This window comes from Catharus ustulatus, chromosome Z, assembly GCF_009819885.2.
Source record: "Catharus ustulatus isolate bCatUst1 chromosome Z, bCatUst1.pri.v2, whole genome shotgun sequence".
Taxonomy (NCBI): Eukaryota; Metazoa; Chordata; class Aves; order Passeriformes; family Turdidae; genus Catharus; species Catharus ustulatus.
In genome coordinates, this window is record NC_046262.2 from 32,820,316 (window position 1) to 32,837,780 (window position 17,465).

At 36.3% G+C, this 17,465-nt stretch overlaps 1 protein-coding gene across 7 annotated transcripts in view; it reads left to right on the forward strand.

Annotated features, from left to right (window-relative positions):
• The window catches only part of CCDC171 (coiled-coil domain containing 171), a 184,417-nt gene that overhangs the window by 144,241 nt on the left and 22,711 nt on the right, over positions 1-17,465 (forward strand). For 4 of the 7 annotated variants that reach the window (XM_033085308.2, XM_033085307.2, XM_033085313.2 and 1 more), the window contains 2 exons: positions 15,190-15,340; positions 16,515-16,954. The exons of 1 other annotated variant lie outside the window; for it this stretch is intronic. In XM_033085308.2, coding sequence (XP_032941199.1) covers positions 15,190-15,340; positions 16,515-16,600 — 237 coding nt within the window. In that variant the 3' untranslated portion in view covers positions 16,601-16,954. Of the gene's footprint in view, positions 1-15,189; positions 15,341-16,514; positions 16,955-17,465 lie in introns of those variants that run through there. 2 more of the 7 variants (XM_033085309.2, XM_033085310.1) reach the window with 1 other exon arrangement.

Sequence of the window (17,465 nt, forward strand, 5' to 3'; positions counted from 1 at the left end):
TCTGCTGTGCTCCCCTGCGCCGCTGGGCTCCCTCACACTGCTAGCCCCAGTTCTGCCAGGCTCCCCCGCCCTGCTGGCTCGGACTCTGTCACCCGCCCGCCGCGCCACTGGCCCTGCCTCTGCCAGGCTTTCCCACCTCTCCTGGGGCCCACTGGGCTCCAGCTTGGCTTGGGGCTGCCAGGGGCTCTCACTTCCGTGTTGGCAACTCTTAAAATATTGTTCATTTATTAACCGCTCCGAAGTACAGGCCGCACTTCCGGGTACGGACCAAAGCTGTAGTCAAAATGGTGCGGCTTGTAATCATGAAATTACTGTAATTGTGGAGCAGCTGCTTAAAAACTGTATTACTAGTATTTTAAATCTTATACTTCTGTTTTAAGGCTTTTTTCTTTTATTAACATGGCTGCAAAAGGAAAAAAAAATACTTTTTTTTCTCTTAATACGTCAGAAAGAAGAAATGTTATTTAGAGAGTCTTAAAGATATATCATGCACACTCTTGTAGTGTTTTATTTTTACCTTCATTGTTTCACCAGAGAAGGAACTATCAATTATAGAGGCCAGAATGCTGCCTCCTCTGGAATCAGATTGTTGTTTCTTGTCAAGTAAAACTGAGTCTTCATTATCCAGGAGTTCAGCAGCTGCAATCAACAGCAGCTGGACTACCCTCCCACCTCCAAAAGGACTAATTTCTTCTTCTGCTCTCCAAAAGCACTACTTTCTTACGTAGTGTCAAAATGTGGTGCTTCTGGACTGACCACAAGTCTGTCTAAAGTATACTATTTAAAGAGAAAAGTGATTCTTTATTACTCTACTGCTGCTTTACATTTGCATTTTGAGTTTAAATACTCATAAATAAGTAAATGTTTCCAAACCATTAGAGTTGGGCAACACCTCTTGCAAACCTGACCTTTTATAAACTTCAGTCTATCAAATATAAAGTTGGTGTAGGACTTAAGCAATGATTGACAACTAAGTAAAGTCTGGATAACTAGACTGAAGAGATGTAAAGTGGACAACTCTAATTTAATTAATCTTCTTGAAAGTGTTCAACTGGTATCTGGAGTCATGTCTCCAGATATGTTGTATCATGCTGCTAAATATAATTACAGTAATTTCGCGATAATAAGCCGCACCTGATTATGAGCTACACTTTTGTTTGCAGTGAGGATGCTTGCGCATCTTTCACAAAGTTGCCAATTAGTAAAAGAATCACTGGATCGCGGGGTTTACTGGCTCAGCTGTGCAGGCTCAGATCAGCCCCGCCGCCCCCTGCTGGGGCTGTGCGGGCTCAGATCGGTCCCACTGCTCCGCTGCCGGGGCCGGGCAGGCTCCAGCTTGGCTCGGGGCTGCTGCGGGCTCACACTTCTGGACTGGCAAATTTCTGAACCTCATCCATATATTGGCCGCTCCTGAGTGTAAGCTGCACTTCCGGGTTGGGACCAAAATTTTAGTCAAAATGGTGCGGCTTATAATTGTGAAATTGCTGTACTTTAAAATGTAAGATTAGTGTATATTAGGAAAATATTGCTTAAAATATTAAAAAACCAAGAAATCTTCTAAATACCACTGATATTGGAAATTTGCCTTCTTTAATTTGAATTCCACTCTGCTTCTCCTTTCTGCCACTTAGCTACTCAGCTTCCTTTGCTCTTCACAGCATTTCCGTCAGCAGTCTTTTTCTCCGTCTCTCCCTATGGGCCCTCTCTCCTTTCCTAATTTCTCTACTCCTTATCATCAGCCTCTTTCCCTCACTTTTTCAACCACCCTTGCATTTCTTTATTTTTTCACTTGCCTTTCTTCATACTACTGAATTAGCAGAGATTATATGAAGAACGTTCTTACAAGGTGTTATAATTAACTGGGACACTCTTGCACTCCAGCCGTGCTGTCTCGGCCTTATGGACCATAAGTATTGAAGTCAGTATCTGTGATCACTGTTCAATCAATTACTGAAAGCTCTCTTTGTGCCTGTAGCACTACTAATTCTTGTCCAGCCCTGTTCATAAGCACTGTCAGTTTTGTAAAACTTTTCAGCTAAGATGATGATTATCTTGATTATCTTGAATACCAAAACTAGTATATATTTAACCTTTCAGTAACCTTTCTCAATGGAAAGTTTTCCTTTTTGACCCTGTCAGGCAATCATGTAACTTCCCATCTTTATCCACTTAGACTTTTTCATACATTTATGTCTGTTGCGTGTGGGTGATGTCTTAGGAATTACCTGTGCTAATAGACAAGAAAGCTCTTTAAGAACTGTGTAAAATATTATCTTAATTCACTAAGTTATTTATTTAGTTTTGCTTCTGCATGTAACCCTAGGTTGGTTTTTTTGACCTAGTTACAGATAGCAACTGTTTAAATTTGTGACTATTTTTTTAGAGACTGTGCAATAGGTACCATTGTAACACAGATAAGTCCATTAAGAAGCATAGATATTTAATTGTTGGTAATCATGTGGTTACAAATTAAATTCATGAAGTGAAAACCATGAAAGATTGGAAGTGTCTGGAGTCTTACGTTTTTTGTACTGGGTCTTTTAATTTCAAAAACTAAAAAATGCTGAATAAGTGAAACTAAGCAACAGAAGTTAATAAGGCAATAGACTTTATTACAGAAATGTTTAAGTAGCAGAAACAGAATCAGGCTACTTTCTATTCTTATATTAAAAAAACCAAAACAAACCTTCTTCAAATGCTGAAACTTGTATTTAATCTTTTTTTTTGCTTAACTGCTTAGAAGTCCATTATTACAAAACATGTCTCCTTGTTATTCTTATCAATTGCTTACAGAGTAAGAAAAAATTATTAAATATTGCACTATATTAGTACAAGAATTTTGTAATGGAATTGAAGGGAGGCATTTCTGTCCAGGTACTGCTTTTTGGGCCTTGTAGTTAAAGACTTAGAAGAGGAAGGGTTATCTACAATTTGAGCAAGTTTATTACGGCTTAGTGATTTGCTGATTGATTTCATTTGCTGTCAGTTAAGGCTCTCTTAATGTCAAGCTTTCTTTGCATAATGCCTTGAAATAAAGACTGATGAAGATTTTTCAGATTGATGCTGCTTATATAAACTGACCCTGATTTGCCCTTCTGCATGACAATATAAGTGACAGCAGTTAGACAAAAATATAGCAATGAATATGCAACTTAAGGATTAAGAAGAATACAGTAAACCTTTCAGAATATAAAACTAGGCATAAAAACCTGTTCCCTTATTTCCACTCTTATCATGTAGTGAAGAAGTGGACTGGAATAGCATCCCAAATGCTATACTACTGTGGTGAAATTCAAAGAGGATACGTTTTGAAAGGATTAAAAGTTAAACTGTTTTGTTTTACCATGTTCTAGCAATTGGTCACTAATTCATTTTGGTAGGGTTTTTTTTTGGTGGTATTTTGTTTTAGTGTTTTTTTCTTTTATTCTTTTTTTGGTGGAAAAGGTTGTATAAATTTTGGCATATAAATCCATGTATGTTATTGGCTGTTCACTTTATTTTTTATGTTATTTTGGAGGAATCATAGCAACCTGTTTTGAAGCTGTTATCTTGATTTTTCATTTACTGAATTGATTGCTTGTCTAGTGACATGTGTTGCTAGTATCCTAGGATCACAAATTCCAACATTCTGTTAGACTGTGAAAAGCACAAATTCTTGTGCTTGATTCATAAAATCTTTGCTACAGGTGTCCCAGGACTAATGCGCTTTAAAGAGGGCACTCAGTTCTTGTCCATTGCAGTATCCAATTTCATTATATTATTTTAGAACTCTCCCTTCATTATGGTCTCTTTTCTCATTTTTGATCTCTCCCTGTTAAATGCAAAAATGTGGTAAGAAATTAGGAAGCGAGAAGAGAATGGAGACAGCTGGAGAGTGCTCTAATTAATGGAAGTAGGATGAATATGGAGCTGTTGTGTAAACCTGAATAATAAGGATACACAGCCTGCGTGTTGGCAAGTGTACATGCAAAGGATTGGATCTTCTGTGGCTTTTAAGAAGATAATATCCATGGAATGACAAAAATTTGTTTATCTTCCTGGACTTATACTAGAACTGGAGATTCCTCTGGATTGCTCCAACATTTTTTTATAAAAGAGAAGTTCTAAACTAAAAATCAGGAGGGAAGAGTAATTCTTTCCACCTGTGTGGGCAGACCTATGATGTACATTTAATGCCTGAAGACTGTGTTTTAGTTCTGTTTTCTCTCTGTTAAGAAGCAGATTTTGCTTTTCTCCAGTAACAGCACCTGGTGGTGAATCTCCCTATTTCTGCTTAATTGACAAATACTAAAGGAAGAGATTAGAGAGCAAAGCCTCCTAACATTGCTACAGGGTATGGTTCCAGACTTTCCCTCCATCCAGTTTTCTAATTGCAAATATTTTTTGTTTTTGGTTAATATTGTGCAAGAAAAAAATTACAAGCTGAAGTTTAAATTCTGAAGTTTTTACACAGGCTTGCAAAGACCACAGGACTCAGTTTTGAGCAGAGATTCCTCTACATGTCAAAATATGATGTTTGCCTGTACCTTGGCAAAGGTCACTATCTTAGATGTTTGATTCTTTCTGCCTTATTCCACATGAGACTTGCCACAAATTTTTCTCCTTTGGGAAACAGACTGTGGGACTGAATAAAAATTTAATGCCTAGAAGGGACATATAATAGCAGTAAACCGGTTGTCCCTGCTTAAAAACAGATTAGGCAGGGAAAAAGACAAAAAAAAAGTACAAGTGCTAAAATGTCTCCAGAAGTTTTCGCAGCCTTCACCATTTTAATTGGCAGATCTGAAAAGAGTAGAAATACGTGGTTTCTAGAGTTTGTAAGCTATAGAAATGATTTCTCTGTGACCAACATTCATAGGCACAATTACTCATAAATTACCTAACTTGAAGTAGTGGTCAAACCCTGAAAAATGAGTAAAGGAAATAGTACTGAATTAACATCAGAGGTAGTTTGAAAAATGCTGTTTTTAAGTTAGGATGGCCTCAGTTAATTTAGGCCTTTCAGTTAGGATTCGTGGATAAGAACCAGCTGCTTTTGTTGATCCACCATTAAGGTCACCACTCAAGTACATGATACTGTGATGCCTGCAGTCAATAGAAAATTCAGTAGTAAGATTAGAAAGGGTTTTCTCAATCCTATTACAACACCCCATGATGTGGGATGTTTTACTTCTGATTCTGTTGGTGAAGAATACGTTATGCTTTCTAGGCAAACTTATCTCAACAGTGCCTATTCTCCTTAGTTTTCTCCTTTCGTGGTTGCTATAGGCATCCAGTTTTATAAACAGAATCCAGAAAGTCACTTGATCTCTTATGCTTCAAGGAACTTCTAGGAGTTGGATCTGGTTCTTGACTGTTGGCCAGGCCAGGGAAAAGGCCTTACTTGCCAGGCTCCCAACCTAATAATCTGAATCACATTCTGCAATCTTACCGTAAATTTCCACTTCCCGAAAAGGCACTTGGTGCATTTACTGAAGAGCAGAAAGTCATGGCTTCCAAAATATTTTCTAGAAGGCTCTTCTGGTAGCAACTTATCTTTGAATTATTGGTCTGAGTGAGGACATCAAGAGTTCTGCCATCAGAAAAGTGTCTTCTCTTTTGTTAAGGAAACTTCCCAGTCTCGCCATTGATGAGACTCTCTGGCGGTGTCATTCCCGATGTCAGAGACTTTCACTGTTGGGAGTGAAGCCCCTTCACAGTGGGTGACTCCAGTGCCCTGCTTGACTCCTCACACAGCCCAGACTCACATGCAGTCAGACCAGGTTTCCCTTAGTGGTGTCTCAGATGTCCATAAAGACATTTATTCACGGTGCAGTAACACAGAAACAGCTTGAACTGGCGCCTCTGAGCAGGTTCCCAGCAAAGGAACCCTGGATCTTTTAAATCCTCGGTCTCCCTGCATGCAAGTCTTGCTCTTCCTCCTGAATCTTCAGTTTCTGAACCCACTCTCTGTGTCCATCCACCTAGATGGTCACCAGTCTTCATCTCTTGTTAGCCAAAAGGTGGGCAGTTCCCAGCTCCTGATGTGTCTCAGTGTCTGTTTACCTGGCGGCTGTCACCGGTATTCATGCCCCTTGATATCCTTAAATTTGGCAGTTCACAGCTTCTTGTCTCAGGCTTCCGCACAGAATTCAGACTACAGCTCAATGTGTTGCTTGCCTGTCCAGCTACTGGGACCAAATGTATTACTCAACTCTTTCAACCTGTTCCAAGTGAACAGCATTCTCACTTAGCTTCTTGACCTCTTGCACAGAAGAGTCCAGACTTCAGTATAGTGGAGTCTCACTCATCCACCAATTTTTAGCTTGTGCTGGTTAGGATTTGTACCTTTCTGAGCTGAGCTAATCTCTCATTTGACAAATGCCAAAAAGGCAGACTAAAACAATCATTTTCCCAATAAGAATTTTCTTCAGCTGTAAATCCATTGTTGTAGAATTAAATATTCAGAGATGATAGGGGTCATTTTATTTGATCTTCCTCAGATTCTGGTGGCTAAAAGCAAACTTTGTAAAAAATATTTTATTTATATAATACTAATCTGTAAGGATAGCAAATTGTCAAGCTCAGTGATGATGCCACTTCTATCAGACATTTGTTTTGGAAAGAGGATGCTAATGTATGTGCTCACTGTGAGATTTGGTATTAGGTGTACTCTGTTCTTTGAATTTCCTCCTCATATTTTGGAACAAAAGCTGTTGTCACTGAAATTTCTAATAGCATAATTTAAGTCTTGAAAGCAAATCTGATTAAAAATCTAGTCATTTGCCTGTGGTTGGAGTTTTTAAAAATGTTATTTAAGAATGTATGAAGCAAATTCGTTATTTCATTAACATCTAAGTTCAGGCAGAACACAGGGACGACATCTGTCCATCCTATATGTGGCAGTTAACATTAGATTAAGGGTGTTTCAATGAATTTGAGGAATACAGTCCAGCTTTTCTTGATAACTGTGGTCTCTAAAGAAATTGACTGCTGCTTTTTCCTGTTCTGGCATCATGAATTTGTGTAATTAATTAGAAGCCAAAGTATAAAAATTAATTAGTGATCCAACCATCAGGTATACTTAAGCATTTCCTTGAAAACTGCAAAATATTGCATTGTGTAGGGTTAAATACTTAGGTTGAATTAAAATGCAGTGCTACCATGAGCATTCTTAAGAAAAACAGAAGAAATAAAGCAGGTGTTTTACAAAACTTTGCAGAGTTTTCTAGCTGCTAGGCTCTTTAGACCTGAGTATTCACCTAAAATCTGATACAAGGATTAGGACTCAGTGGTGAGTATTAATGTGTGAGACACATAATCGCAATTGTCATGTTGACTAAACCTGCCAGAGGAGACCTTCATCTCTCTTAGTAAATGGCAACTAGAGCCTAGACTATGCTCAGCTTTTTGTGTGGAAAATAAAAAGTGGACATATGTCCCCTTTCTATCCGTATGTAAAATACTTTATTCCGTTTGAAAATGTTTTAACATACAATTAAAAAGACCAAAAGGGAATAATCTACACCACTTCATAACTCTAGTCAAAATATTTAAGGAAATGTTTATACTGAGCCCAGATTTTGTGGGGTGGTCATTTTTTTCTCTTGGAGTTAGCAACAGACATTTTCTACAGCGGTTAAAACTAAGTATTTTTTTCATGAGTAGAGCATATATATTTTCTAAAAGTAATTGAAATTGGTCTTAGTTAAGAGAGGGCTATTTAAAACCAGTGAAGAATAATATTCTAAATAGTTGAATTAGTTACTTCTGTTGGACAACTTGTGGACAGCATTTCAAAGAGCAAAAGAATTTTTCAGATCTCCCATTTATGTCACATTTACATTCCATTTGAAGTTGCTTTAGATTTTTCTACTTAGTAATCTCATAGAATAATGTCTGTTTCTCCCCTCCCCTTAAATTATTCTCCTACACATTCACCTATAGTAAATCAATATTTTAGGCAGTTAAGACTTAGTATTTAGGTAACATTTAGTTATAAAAGTTGTTTTGTTTATATAAGATATTTGTATGCAACATGTAAGGAAGCATATGTCATTTTAAGGAATGAGAAAATGAGAAAGACTATGGTTTTTAAAATTTATTTTACTAACATATATTTGGTTGCGGAAAACAGAATTCTATACTTCAACATCTGTATGTTTTTTCTAGTTCCAAGATGTGACTTCAGTAGGTCAAAGGTAATATCATCAAGATTCAAACAACTTGTATTTCACTTGGCATTTCACCTGAATTTTGATGAGAAGTTTTGCTCTCTTCTTTCTCCTCAAGACTGAATGTGTGATGGGATACTATCATGTTTTGTAGTAAGACTGCATCCTGAGTTTTCTGTAGTGACTGCTGCTGTTTGGTTCTTCTCATCAGTGGTAATGCATTATGCTTGCATTAGGTAGTTTTTCATGCTCACTTAAATGTAGGCTTTATAGTAGTGTCAACGACTACACTTCTCTTTTTTTTTTTGTCCCTGTCTAGAATATACACTGGAAAATAACCTGATACACACTGACAGGATACCAGCCTGAAACTTCTTTCAGTTTCCATTTCTTTCTCACTAAAACCACTTACTTGAAAAATTCTAACCCTTCCTCACGAACTTAAATATTCATTTTAAATCAAGACTATTTCGGAGGGTAGGAAGAGTACAATGTAGTGGTAACATTTTCCCCATTTATACCTTAAACTACAAAGTCTTCGGGGCAGGAATTGTTTCTCCTTTTTGTTTTGTATGCAACTGTGCTTGGCGTTGTGCAGTAGACAGTGAGAATGGTCTCACATATAAACATTATTGGCCTATAAAGAACCTGTATTTCATCAATTTTGTTAAGTGACAATTTTGTTGCATGGTCCAGAGCTATTTCTGAATAGTCAAGGGTGCAGGTAGCTAGCTCCTTTGCTATAAAATTTTCAGGATGCTCTGCCTGGTCATACCAACTAAACACATTGGTCTTAATTTATCAGTTTCTAAAAGACTGAGTTAATTTCTGAAAGTCTTACACTTTGTAATAATTTTCATGAGAATTGTTGTTATGCCCATCCACTGTGGTTTCCAGCAGAAGCACTTTCTCTTCCGTCGCTGTCAATTTCAATGCTCCCTTTTCAATTTTCTTGTAGGAAGTCATGTCATTACCTCTTGCAGAGAATCTAGCCTCTTATTTAGAGCTTCATTCCCTTGGGCTATCTGCTGAGACCTACAGGGTAAAGTAATTGTTATTGAAGCGAAGGGGATAGAGTTAGGCCCCGTGTGTGGCACTGAGTCTGCTTTTGTTGGGGGAAAAAAAAAGTTGTAACAAAACTGACCTGCTTTTTGGCACATTTAAATTGTGCATGCCACGCTTGAATGGAACTGAACAAAAAGTTTAGTGTTGAAATGAGATACAAGAAGAATAGATCATTAAAGAAGTGCCAAACAGCTGCAAATCTGCAATTTTGCTGAATGCGTTTTCCCTTGAGTTTTTTCCCCCAATGCCAGAGAAGCTGCTGTATTTATATCCTTCACTGATGCCACTATGCATTTTGGACTATGGGTGAAGGCAACCAGGATGGGTTTTCAAATGGTCAAATCTATGGGGGAAATTAATTGTAATGATTTCTCCTCCAAATATAGCCCTTTTAAAGATATTGTCATTATCCTGAAATCTTGTTTCTGGAAACAAAAAGTAATTGATGTATGTTTTGTTTTCTGGACTCATTGTAATGAATCTTACTTATGTCAGTTCAAAGCAAGGCAGTAATGACAGGCATACAGAACTCCACTCCAGGGAGTTTTGCATTCACACCAGTTGTTTTTGCCTGAATTCCTCTTCAGCCAAACTCTGTACCATAAATTCTCAGTCTTTTCAGATTCTTGTGTAAGCAGTTTGTTAATTTAGTTAACAAGTGTTAATCTTTGATTCTTCTGAAGTTCGTTCATTATTCCTTCTCTTGTTCTTTTTTATCTTTTTGTATCTATAGTCTAGGGGTAATTTGCTACATGCTAGCACTGTGTTTAGTTGAATAATTCCTGAAGGAAGAACCAAGCAGTCAAACATGAATTTTAACTTTTCTGTACATTTTTGGTTTTTAAAGTATATTGTGTAAAGTAGATGATTTTATTATTTTGACTGCTCCATCTGATGTTACAAAGGCAATACTTATATTGTCAGGCTGTTAGTTCTTTTTGATACCTTTTAGAAAGTATCATTTCAGCATAATATCTCCTTCCTGTAGGTTTATTGCTTCCGTACTTGAGATGCAGTTCTGTGGTAACAGTGGGCCAAATAAGTCCTGAGATAATGTAATAACATTGATATAAAATATAAAGAAACTGATTTTTAATAATTTGGTATTTTATTTGTGACTTTAGAATAGTGCAAAACTTTAGATGGAAATTTTCATTCACGGCAATTTGTAACTTATAATCCAAATAATTTTTTAAACTGTGTTCTTAATGGCCAAACACTAAGGACAAGGGAAGCAACCTGTATAGTGTTTTAAGTGGGAATTTGAAAGGCATTTTTTATAACGTGTGATAAATACGTTGACACTTTGATAAGAGGTCTTTGCTAATTTGCATATGCTGATATGTGTATTTATTGTTGTATGTTTCTACTATAACTTCAGTGAGAACAGCTGAAGTTTGAATAACCTTTGAATTCCATAAATTAATTTTTTAAAAAGATTGGTTTTCTTTTTGTGTTTCCAGTTTCTTGAAGATTGTTATGTAATTTGTCAGTATGAGCCATTTTTCACTTCAAATAAAGTACTTCTGCAGGCTGAAGCCTTTCAGTCTTGAAGATTTACAGGCAGCAATACATGAAAATGCAGTTTTATGGAATCTATAGCACTATCCACCTGAAAATTACTGGTTGTAGAAATGGTGTACAGAACAAGACAATGACTGGTTATTCAAAAGTGCGCAGAATGTTAGAAAAAAATGGATTTACATGTCCCCTAGAGAACTGTGCTAAGCTTTAGTGTTCTCAGTCCTTTTAAAGATTAATGTGGAGAAAGAAAGCATGGCTTAAATGTTGCTCTTTTGCTGTGATGTTCACTGGTTTGTAGTTTATAAACAGTATCAACTTAGTTCATTTTATTTTTACTCTCAGCTTTGGTTTCTCATCTTCACCGACCTGGAGCCAAAGCCAAAACTTTTTATGCATGCCCTCTTATTCTGAAGAGGTCATAAAGGCCTTCTTCCCTCAAAATCTTCAGAGGTCATTTTTCTGATTGAATAAAGATCTAAAGTTCAAAATACTTAGTATCCTTATGGTATGACTAACACCTGATTTAAAGAAAAAATTCTGATTTTGCACTCAAAGACAGGTAAAGTGCTCTTAGGGATTTTCTAAATGAGGATACCATTTTACATGTTCAATAGCTGTAAAAAAAGAGATTGTTAGAAGTGTGTAGGCTTAAAATAATCTGTCCATTAAAAGTTATACCTGAAAATAAAATTTGGGCACTCTTGCATATTTTCTTCCTAGTCCAACAACTTCAGCCTTTTTCCATGTCAACTGTAGGAATACAGTTTTATCTTGTGAGTTTTAGCAGTTATCTGGGAATTCATGCATCTGAAGTTTTCATGAAGCTGCATTTTTCTTGTCTTAGTGCTGGAGCAGGGCTTTCCTCTCACAGATGCTTTTGGATTGAAAGCACTCCTACCATTTGCTTCTGCCATAGTATGGGGTGTAGGATATTGATTTTATAAATAATAGTGACATCTTCTGTGCATTAAAGCATTGTGTAGAGTGAAAAGGGAAGAGATTGCTGTAAAAAAATTCAGTACCTGATTATTTCTTCTTTTTGTTTTTTAATAATGTGGAGCAGTTATTTAGAATTTGTGCTCTTAAAATTGACAATCCTAGGTGAGTATCAACCACCGGATTCCTGTTCTATCCCTAGGATGACTTTGTAATCACTGAATTAGGTTGAGGTTGGAAGAGACCTCTGATGGTCCTTTGGTCCATGCCCCTTGCACAAGCAAGGAGTATTGCCTAGAGCCAGTAATGCTGAAAATCAGTGTTCTTCAACTCCACTGTTTCTGTGGGCTCCTCGATTAAGTCTTCTCCCCACTATCTTCCTTACAATACTCATCTGTTTAAAATGTTGTAGATTTTTGAAATGAGTTGCAATAATACTGGTTCCTATAAGGTTTGGGGATCGCTACCCCAAACTACTACTTGCCTTTCTGAACAGAAGTAATTTTCTGGTGTGTATTCTTGAAACATTCTGTGTTTAACTGAAGACAAATTTTTATTGTTTTATGGTCTGCTCCAGGTTTTAATGTCACACCATTACCAGCACATTCAAAACAAGAAGTGCTCGCTTAAATGCAGACCATGCAGAGGTATATAAATGCCAAATTTTATGTTATAAAAATTTATCAGGAGTGTTGCTGAAACATCTTATTGTTATGTATACTTAAAAACTATATATATGTAGTTATCATCATTCTACCATTACTGTACTTTTTTCATCTTACTGTACTTAAAAGACAGCACTCATTAGCAGGAATTGAAAAAATTTCTGCAGCACTAGATTTGTGTTCTGGGAAATTCTACCAACTGACTTTCTTGATCACAGAATAAGAGCTGCAGATATATTTGTATATTTGTATCTATAATGTTCAAATAGGAATCTAAATTGAAGTTCTGAACTTCTTTACAGATGCATTTAATCATTAGGTGACAGATAGTATGACTTGCAAGGTTCTATGCCCATTCCTTATGTATCAGGCTTTCCAGTAAGTGGAACTTTTGTATTGTTGAAGACAGATCCATAATGCAATCTTGTGACTGATGTAAGTTTCTTAAAATTATTTATGCCTTCCAGTGGCATATCTAAAAAACCCAATATATTTGCCTTTCCCCGGATTTCATTTAGAATTAAGTATTCTTCATGCTCACGCCACTCCCTGGAAAACCCCAAAATAATGTTTGTTCTAACCTATTCCTGGAGCAAGAGAGACCTGAACTAACCCTAACTCTTTGCTAGGAAGTTGGATATACTGGAAGGAATGTGTACATATGGGTGCATAAATACCACCTTCCACATTTGTAAGGAACCATTAGTAACTTCAAATCTACTTTCTTCTGGTCTAAAAAGAAATCTAAATTACAGTAACTTCACGAGTATAAGCCACACACTTTTGACTAAAATTTTGGTCCAAACCTGGAAGTGCAGCTTGTACTCCAGAGCAGCCAATATATGAACAAAGTTCAGAAATTTGCCAACCTGGAAGTGCGAGTCCACAGCAGCCCCGAGCCGAGCTGGACCCCACCTGGCTCTGGCAGCGGGGCAGCGCCAAGCGGTGGCTGCCCGGCCCCAGCAGTGGCAGAGCAGTGCCGAGCTGAGCCCGCATGGCCCCGGCGGCGGGGCATTGCCAACCCAAGCCTGAACGTCCGTGAGTTGAGCCAGTAAACCCCACAATCATGCGATTCTGTTTCTAATTTGTTGCTTTGTTGCACGCGGATCCCCACTGCAAAAAAAAGGGCGGTTTATAATCCAGTACGGCTTATATATGGACAAAGAACAAAAAATTGCCGACACCTGACTGTATGGATTCTAATCCGGTGCGCCTTATACTTGTGAAATTACTGTATTTAAAAAAACAATTGCTATGTATGAAAATAAAAGTTCATTAATATCTTTTTCTTAGATTTAAAATTTTAAAATCTGTTGAATGAGAGGACAAATTACATACCTGACTTGGTCAACAAGGAATTAGAAAATACTGTTTCAGATAACAACATGGTAGTATGTCTGTGGAGATGTAGGATGAAGCTGTATAGGTTAGTGACTTCACTGGCTTTGTAGTAAAAGGTAGAAGTTAAAGAAATGTATCTTTACATTCTAATTCAGTGAAATCTTTAAATATCATGTGTGAAGTAATTAAAGGAACACATGAGATTTTTTTCTGTGGGATTTGAGACACAGCTTGCTATGCAATGGTATAATCCTTGTTTATGGGTCACAGGCCCAGGTAATAGTCCTATTTCAATATGTCTCATGTTCAACATGTGGGATGTTGCCATTTGAAGGCTGTCTGGCAGTATTATGTGGAGTATAAGATATATCCCCATTCCTACTTGGCGTTGTTTCTGAATAGATGCAGCATTTTAGTTGTGTGGAATATGAAATAAAATTTAAACGCAGGATTAGAGCTGACAGTGGCAGGTTTACAGAGCTATGTGGATACACTATTAGGTTAGCACTATAGTGTTTAAAACATTTTGGACACTTTTTCTGATGAGAAAAGATATGTTGGTGTGTACTTGCCATGGCAGTTTTCTACACTTCACAATAAAATAACATGGTTGATTTCAATGACATTACCTTTATTCTGAAAAGCAGCAGTGTATTTGAGAACAAAGAAAGGAAAATAATTAAAACCTTAGTAAATGCCTGGTTTTAGAATTGTAGTTTTTAAGTCTGTACTGCAGACATATTCAGAAGGCAAATTTCATATTATCTGTAATATGTTCTTACAGTTGCAACTTGCTACAACTCATTTCAAAGGAGAAAACTGTAACCTATAAAATGTGATTAACCAGTTGTAAAGAAGACCAATAATCTCAAAATTGTTAGACTGTTTGAGATAAAGTTAACACTAATGCCAAATCATTTGTTCTCTCATGCTGCTAACTTTATTATCAGTTTGATCGATATTACACAACTTGGACATTCTTACACTATATAAAAGAAAACAAATATTTTCCCAGCTATACTGGAATCACATTATTTAATTCCAGACATCTGTAGTTTAACCATATTTCTTTAGTTTCTGACAAATTAATTTTCTTAATATGAAGTAGGAAGATTCATTTTGAAAGTGGGAAAATTCAGCTAAAATTCTGCAGTGATTCTTTATAAACATAAATTGAATGTGCACTGAGTTTTGTAGTTAAATAAAATGAAAAATAGTACCAACTGTTCACTGTAGTACTGTATGTTTGAAAACAGTTCACTTTGTAATTGGGATGCACAGTCATTTGCTTTTCCTCAAAGCTGTCAATATTTCAGATTTTTGAAGAAGTGCAAAATCTCATATTAGACCTTTGGTTAAGACCTTACTTACAACCTAAGTGCCTGGTTTACAACTTTTGTTTGATTTTTCCAGTTAATAAAAATTTCATCTTCTGTGATGATGTATGCTACTTGGCATTTAAGTATATCTTGTCTGGCACTGATGATTTACTTTACTTTTTAAAGGCTGTGATTCAAAGTTTCATGGAAGTCTACCAACTTATAGTTTCCAGAGTTGAAGTATTAGTGAGAAAACCAGAATCTCTTCAGCTTCACATTGCAGCCCTAAAGTCCAGGCTCCAAACAGCTAATCTTTATGAAGGTGACCTTACAAATGGTAAGTCTGCTTTTGACGTAATTTTTGTAATTTGAATGTGGTTTCTTAGCCAGCATCTCCCTTCATACTGTATGGTTTCTGTAGGGAAATACAATAATATTTACCTATAAATGTAATAGAGCTATAAAACCAATGTCAACAGAAACTTTTTCTGAAGATTAAAGGAATGATAGAAGTTAACAGATAATTTAATTTTTATTACTGTATCTTCTACAAGGACCTGTTCATTGCTGCGGAATAAGTTGTGAATTTTTTAGTTTTACCAGTACTGTAAATAGTTTAACTTTGGACCTGAAGGATTTTATATCTAGAAACATTGTATGTTAAAACAGAATGTTATAAACTTCATGTAAACAAAGTGTTTTTTAGGAGATCTGAATTATTTTTAGGCAATTGTAGTTATGAATAATACTTATCAGTAAATTTACAAGGTTAAAATTCAGTTTCAGGAATATAATTTCTGGTCTAAAAATATTGTTGTCAACAAAGGTACTTGGATTTGTTTAAGGGTAATAAGGTGAGTCTTCAGATTTGAGATGTCTCTCTAGGGAAATTGCTAAATGCAGATTTATTTGTGTCACACAGGCAGGAACCCAGACACATAAACTGTCATAAATACGTAGCCAGCTATCACTAGAAATGCAAGAGAAATTTCCTTAGAAAGAGACTGTGCAGGATGCACAACTTGCATACACTCACTGTATTTCTCCCCATCTCTTCTTACTTTTCCACAGAGGATAAAGGAGAAAGCTTTGGCGTACATTTTATTGGTAGTGGTGATTGTTGTTCTTCTTCCATTCCTACTGTCTTATAGTCTTGCGTAGCGAAAAAGAAAACGAGCATTGCTTGTCTTTCTTTTTGAAACGGAAGATCTGTAAGAAGAGAGCTATCACAATGCAAATGACATAAACACACTAGTAAACATATATTCAAAGGCTGTGACTGTGGCTTTGGTTTTGATTGTTTCCACCAAAATTACATTAATTTCTTATCCTGCTTCTAACAGCACAATGGAAAATTAGTGTGAATATAAACTACATTAATCAGTGCTGAATTTGAGTTTTAATGTCTTGAGGTGACAATTGTTGAATGAAAACTTTGTTTTATTTGTGATTACACAACCTTTCTACGAAATGAAATTACTTCACTGAAATTGCTTTTTTCCTCCAACCAGAATCTTTTGATGTCTTCTGCTCCATTTATGCGTGTCCTGCTGAGCCTGTGCCCGATGTAATTGGACTGCTCCTTTGCCTGTTATGATTGTTTTTGTTGTCTAAATCACTTGTTTACTAAAGATTGGGAAGTCTGCCAAACTTGCAGCAAGATTTGCTTTCATTTGGATTGAGAGAGCTTTTAGCAAAGATTCGCTAGTTCTGTCTGTGAAGGGCTATGCAGTGGCCTGATATATTACAGTGAAAACCAGCTCTTCAATGTTTGTGATTAAATGCTGTATTTTTAAAGTAGTTTGTATCTGCGTGCAGTTGCAGTGTAAAGATGATACTATTTGCATTGTGGAGGGATCTCGTAGCCCTCTGGGGAGAACAGTAGTTCTTTTTTTAGATTAAATTTAATTTGAATCTAGGCCTAACCATTGCTATGAAATGTTTTAAAATTTTTATGTAAAAATGAAAGCATTCAGATTTGAGAGTCTCAAGTTGCTATGAAAAAGTGATAATGGTATTATTTTGTAGTAGTTGGGTTTTCTGTAAATTCGTCCCTCATAGTTGTAGAAGTTGTATTAAGCATGAATTTTAATAACTTTAAACATCACAGCTTTGCAGTGTGACTTGTATTTTAACATTCTAGTTGATATGCTTTGGTTTGATTTTAAGGAAGAAGTTTTGCTCTGGATTGCTTTCTCTAGTAGAAAGAGTAGAACGAATTTTTTTGCTTATTCTAAATGAAAGGGAGCAATGACTTCTTTAGTATGTATTTGGTTTCAAAATTAGACAAGCTTTGTTAGTTTTAATTCACTGTCTTCAATAATACATCCATTGCAGACAAAATTTTACATGGAGCTGACAAACACAGTGCTTGAACTGTATCGGTTGCAGGCCTTCATATGACATATGTTTGTGCTTTCTGAACAGTAACTACTGCTCAGTGCTCACGATTATAAGCCACA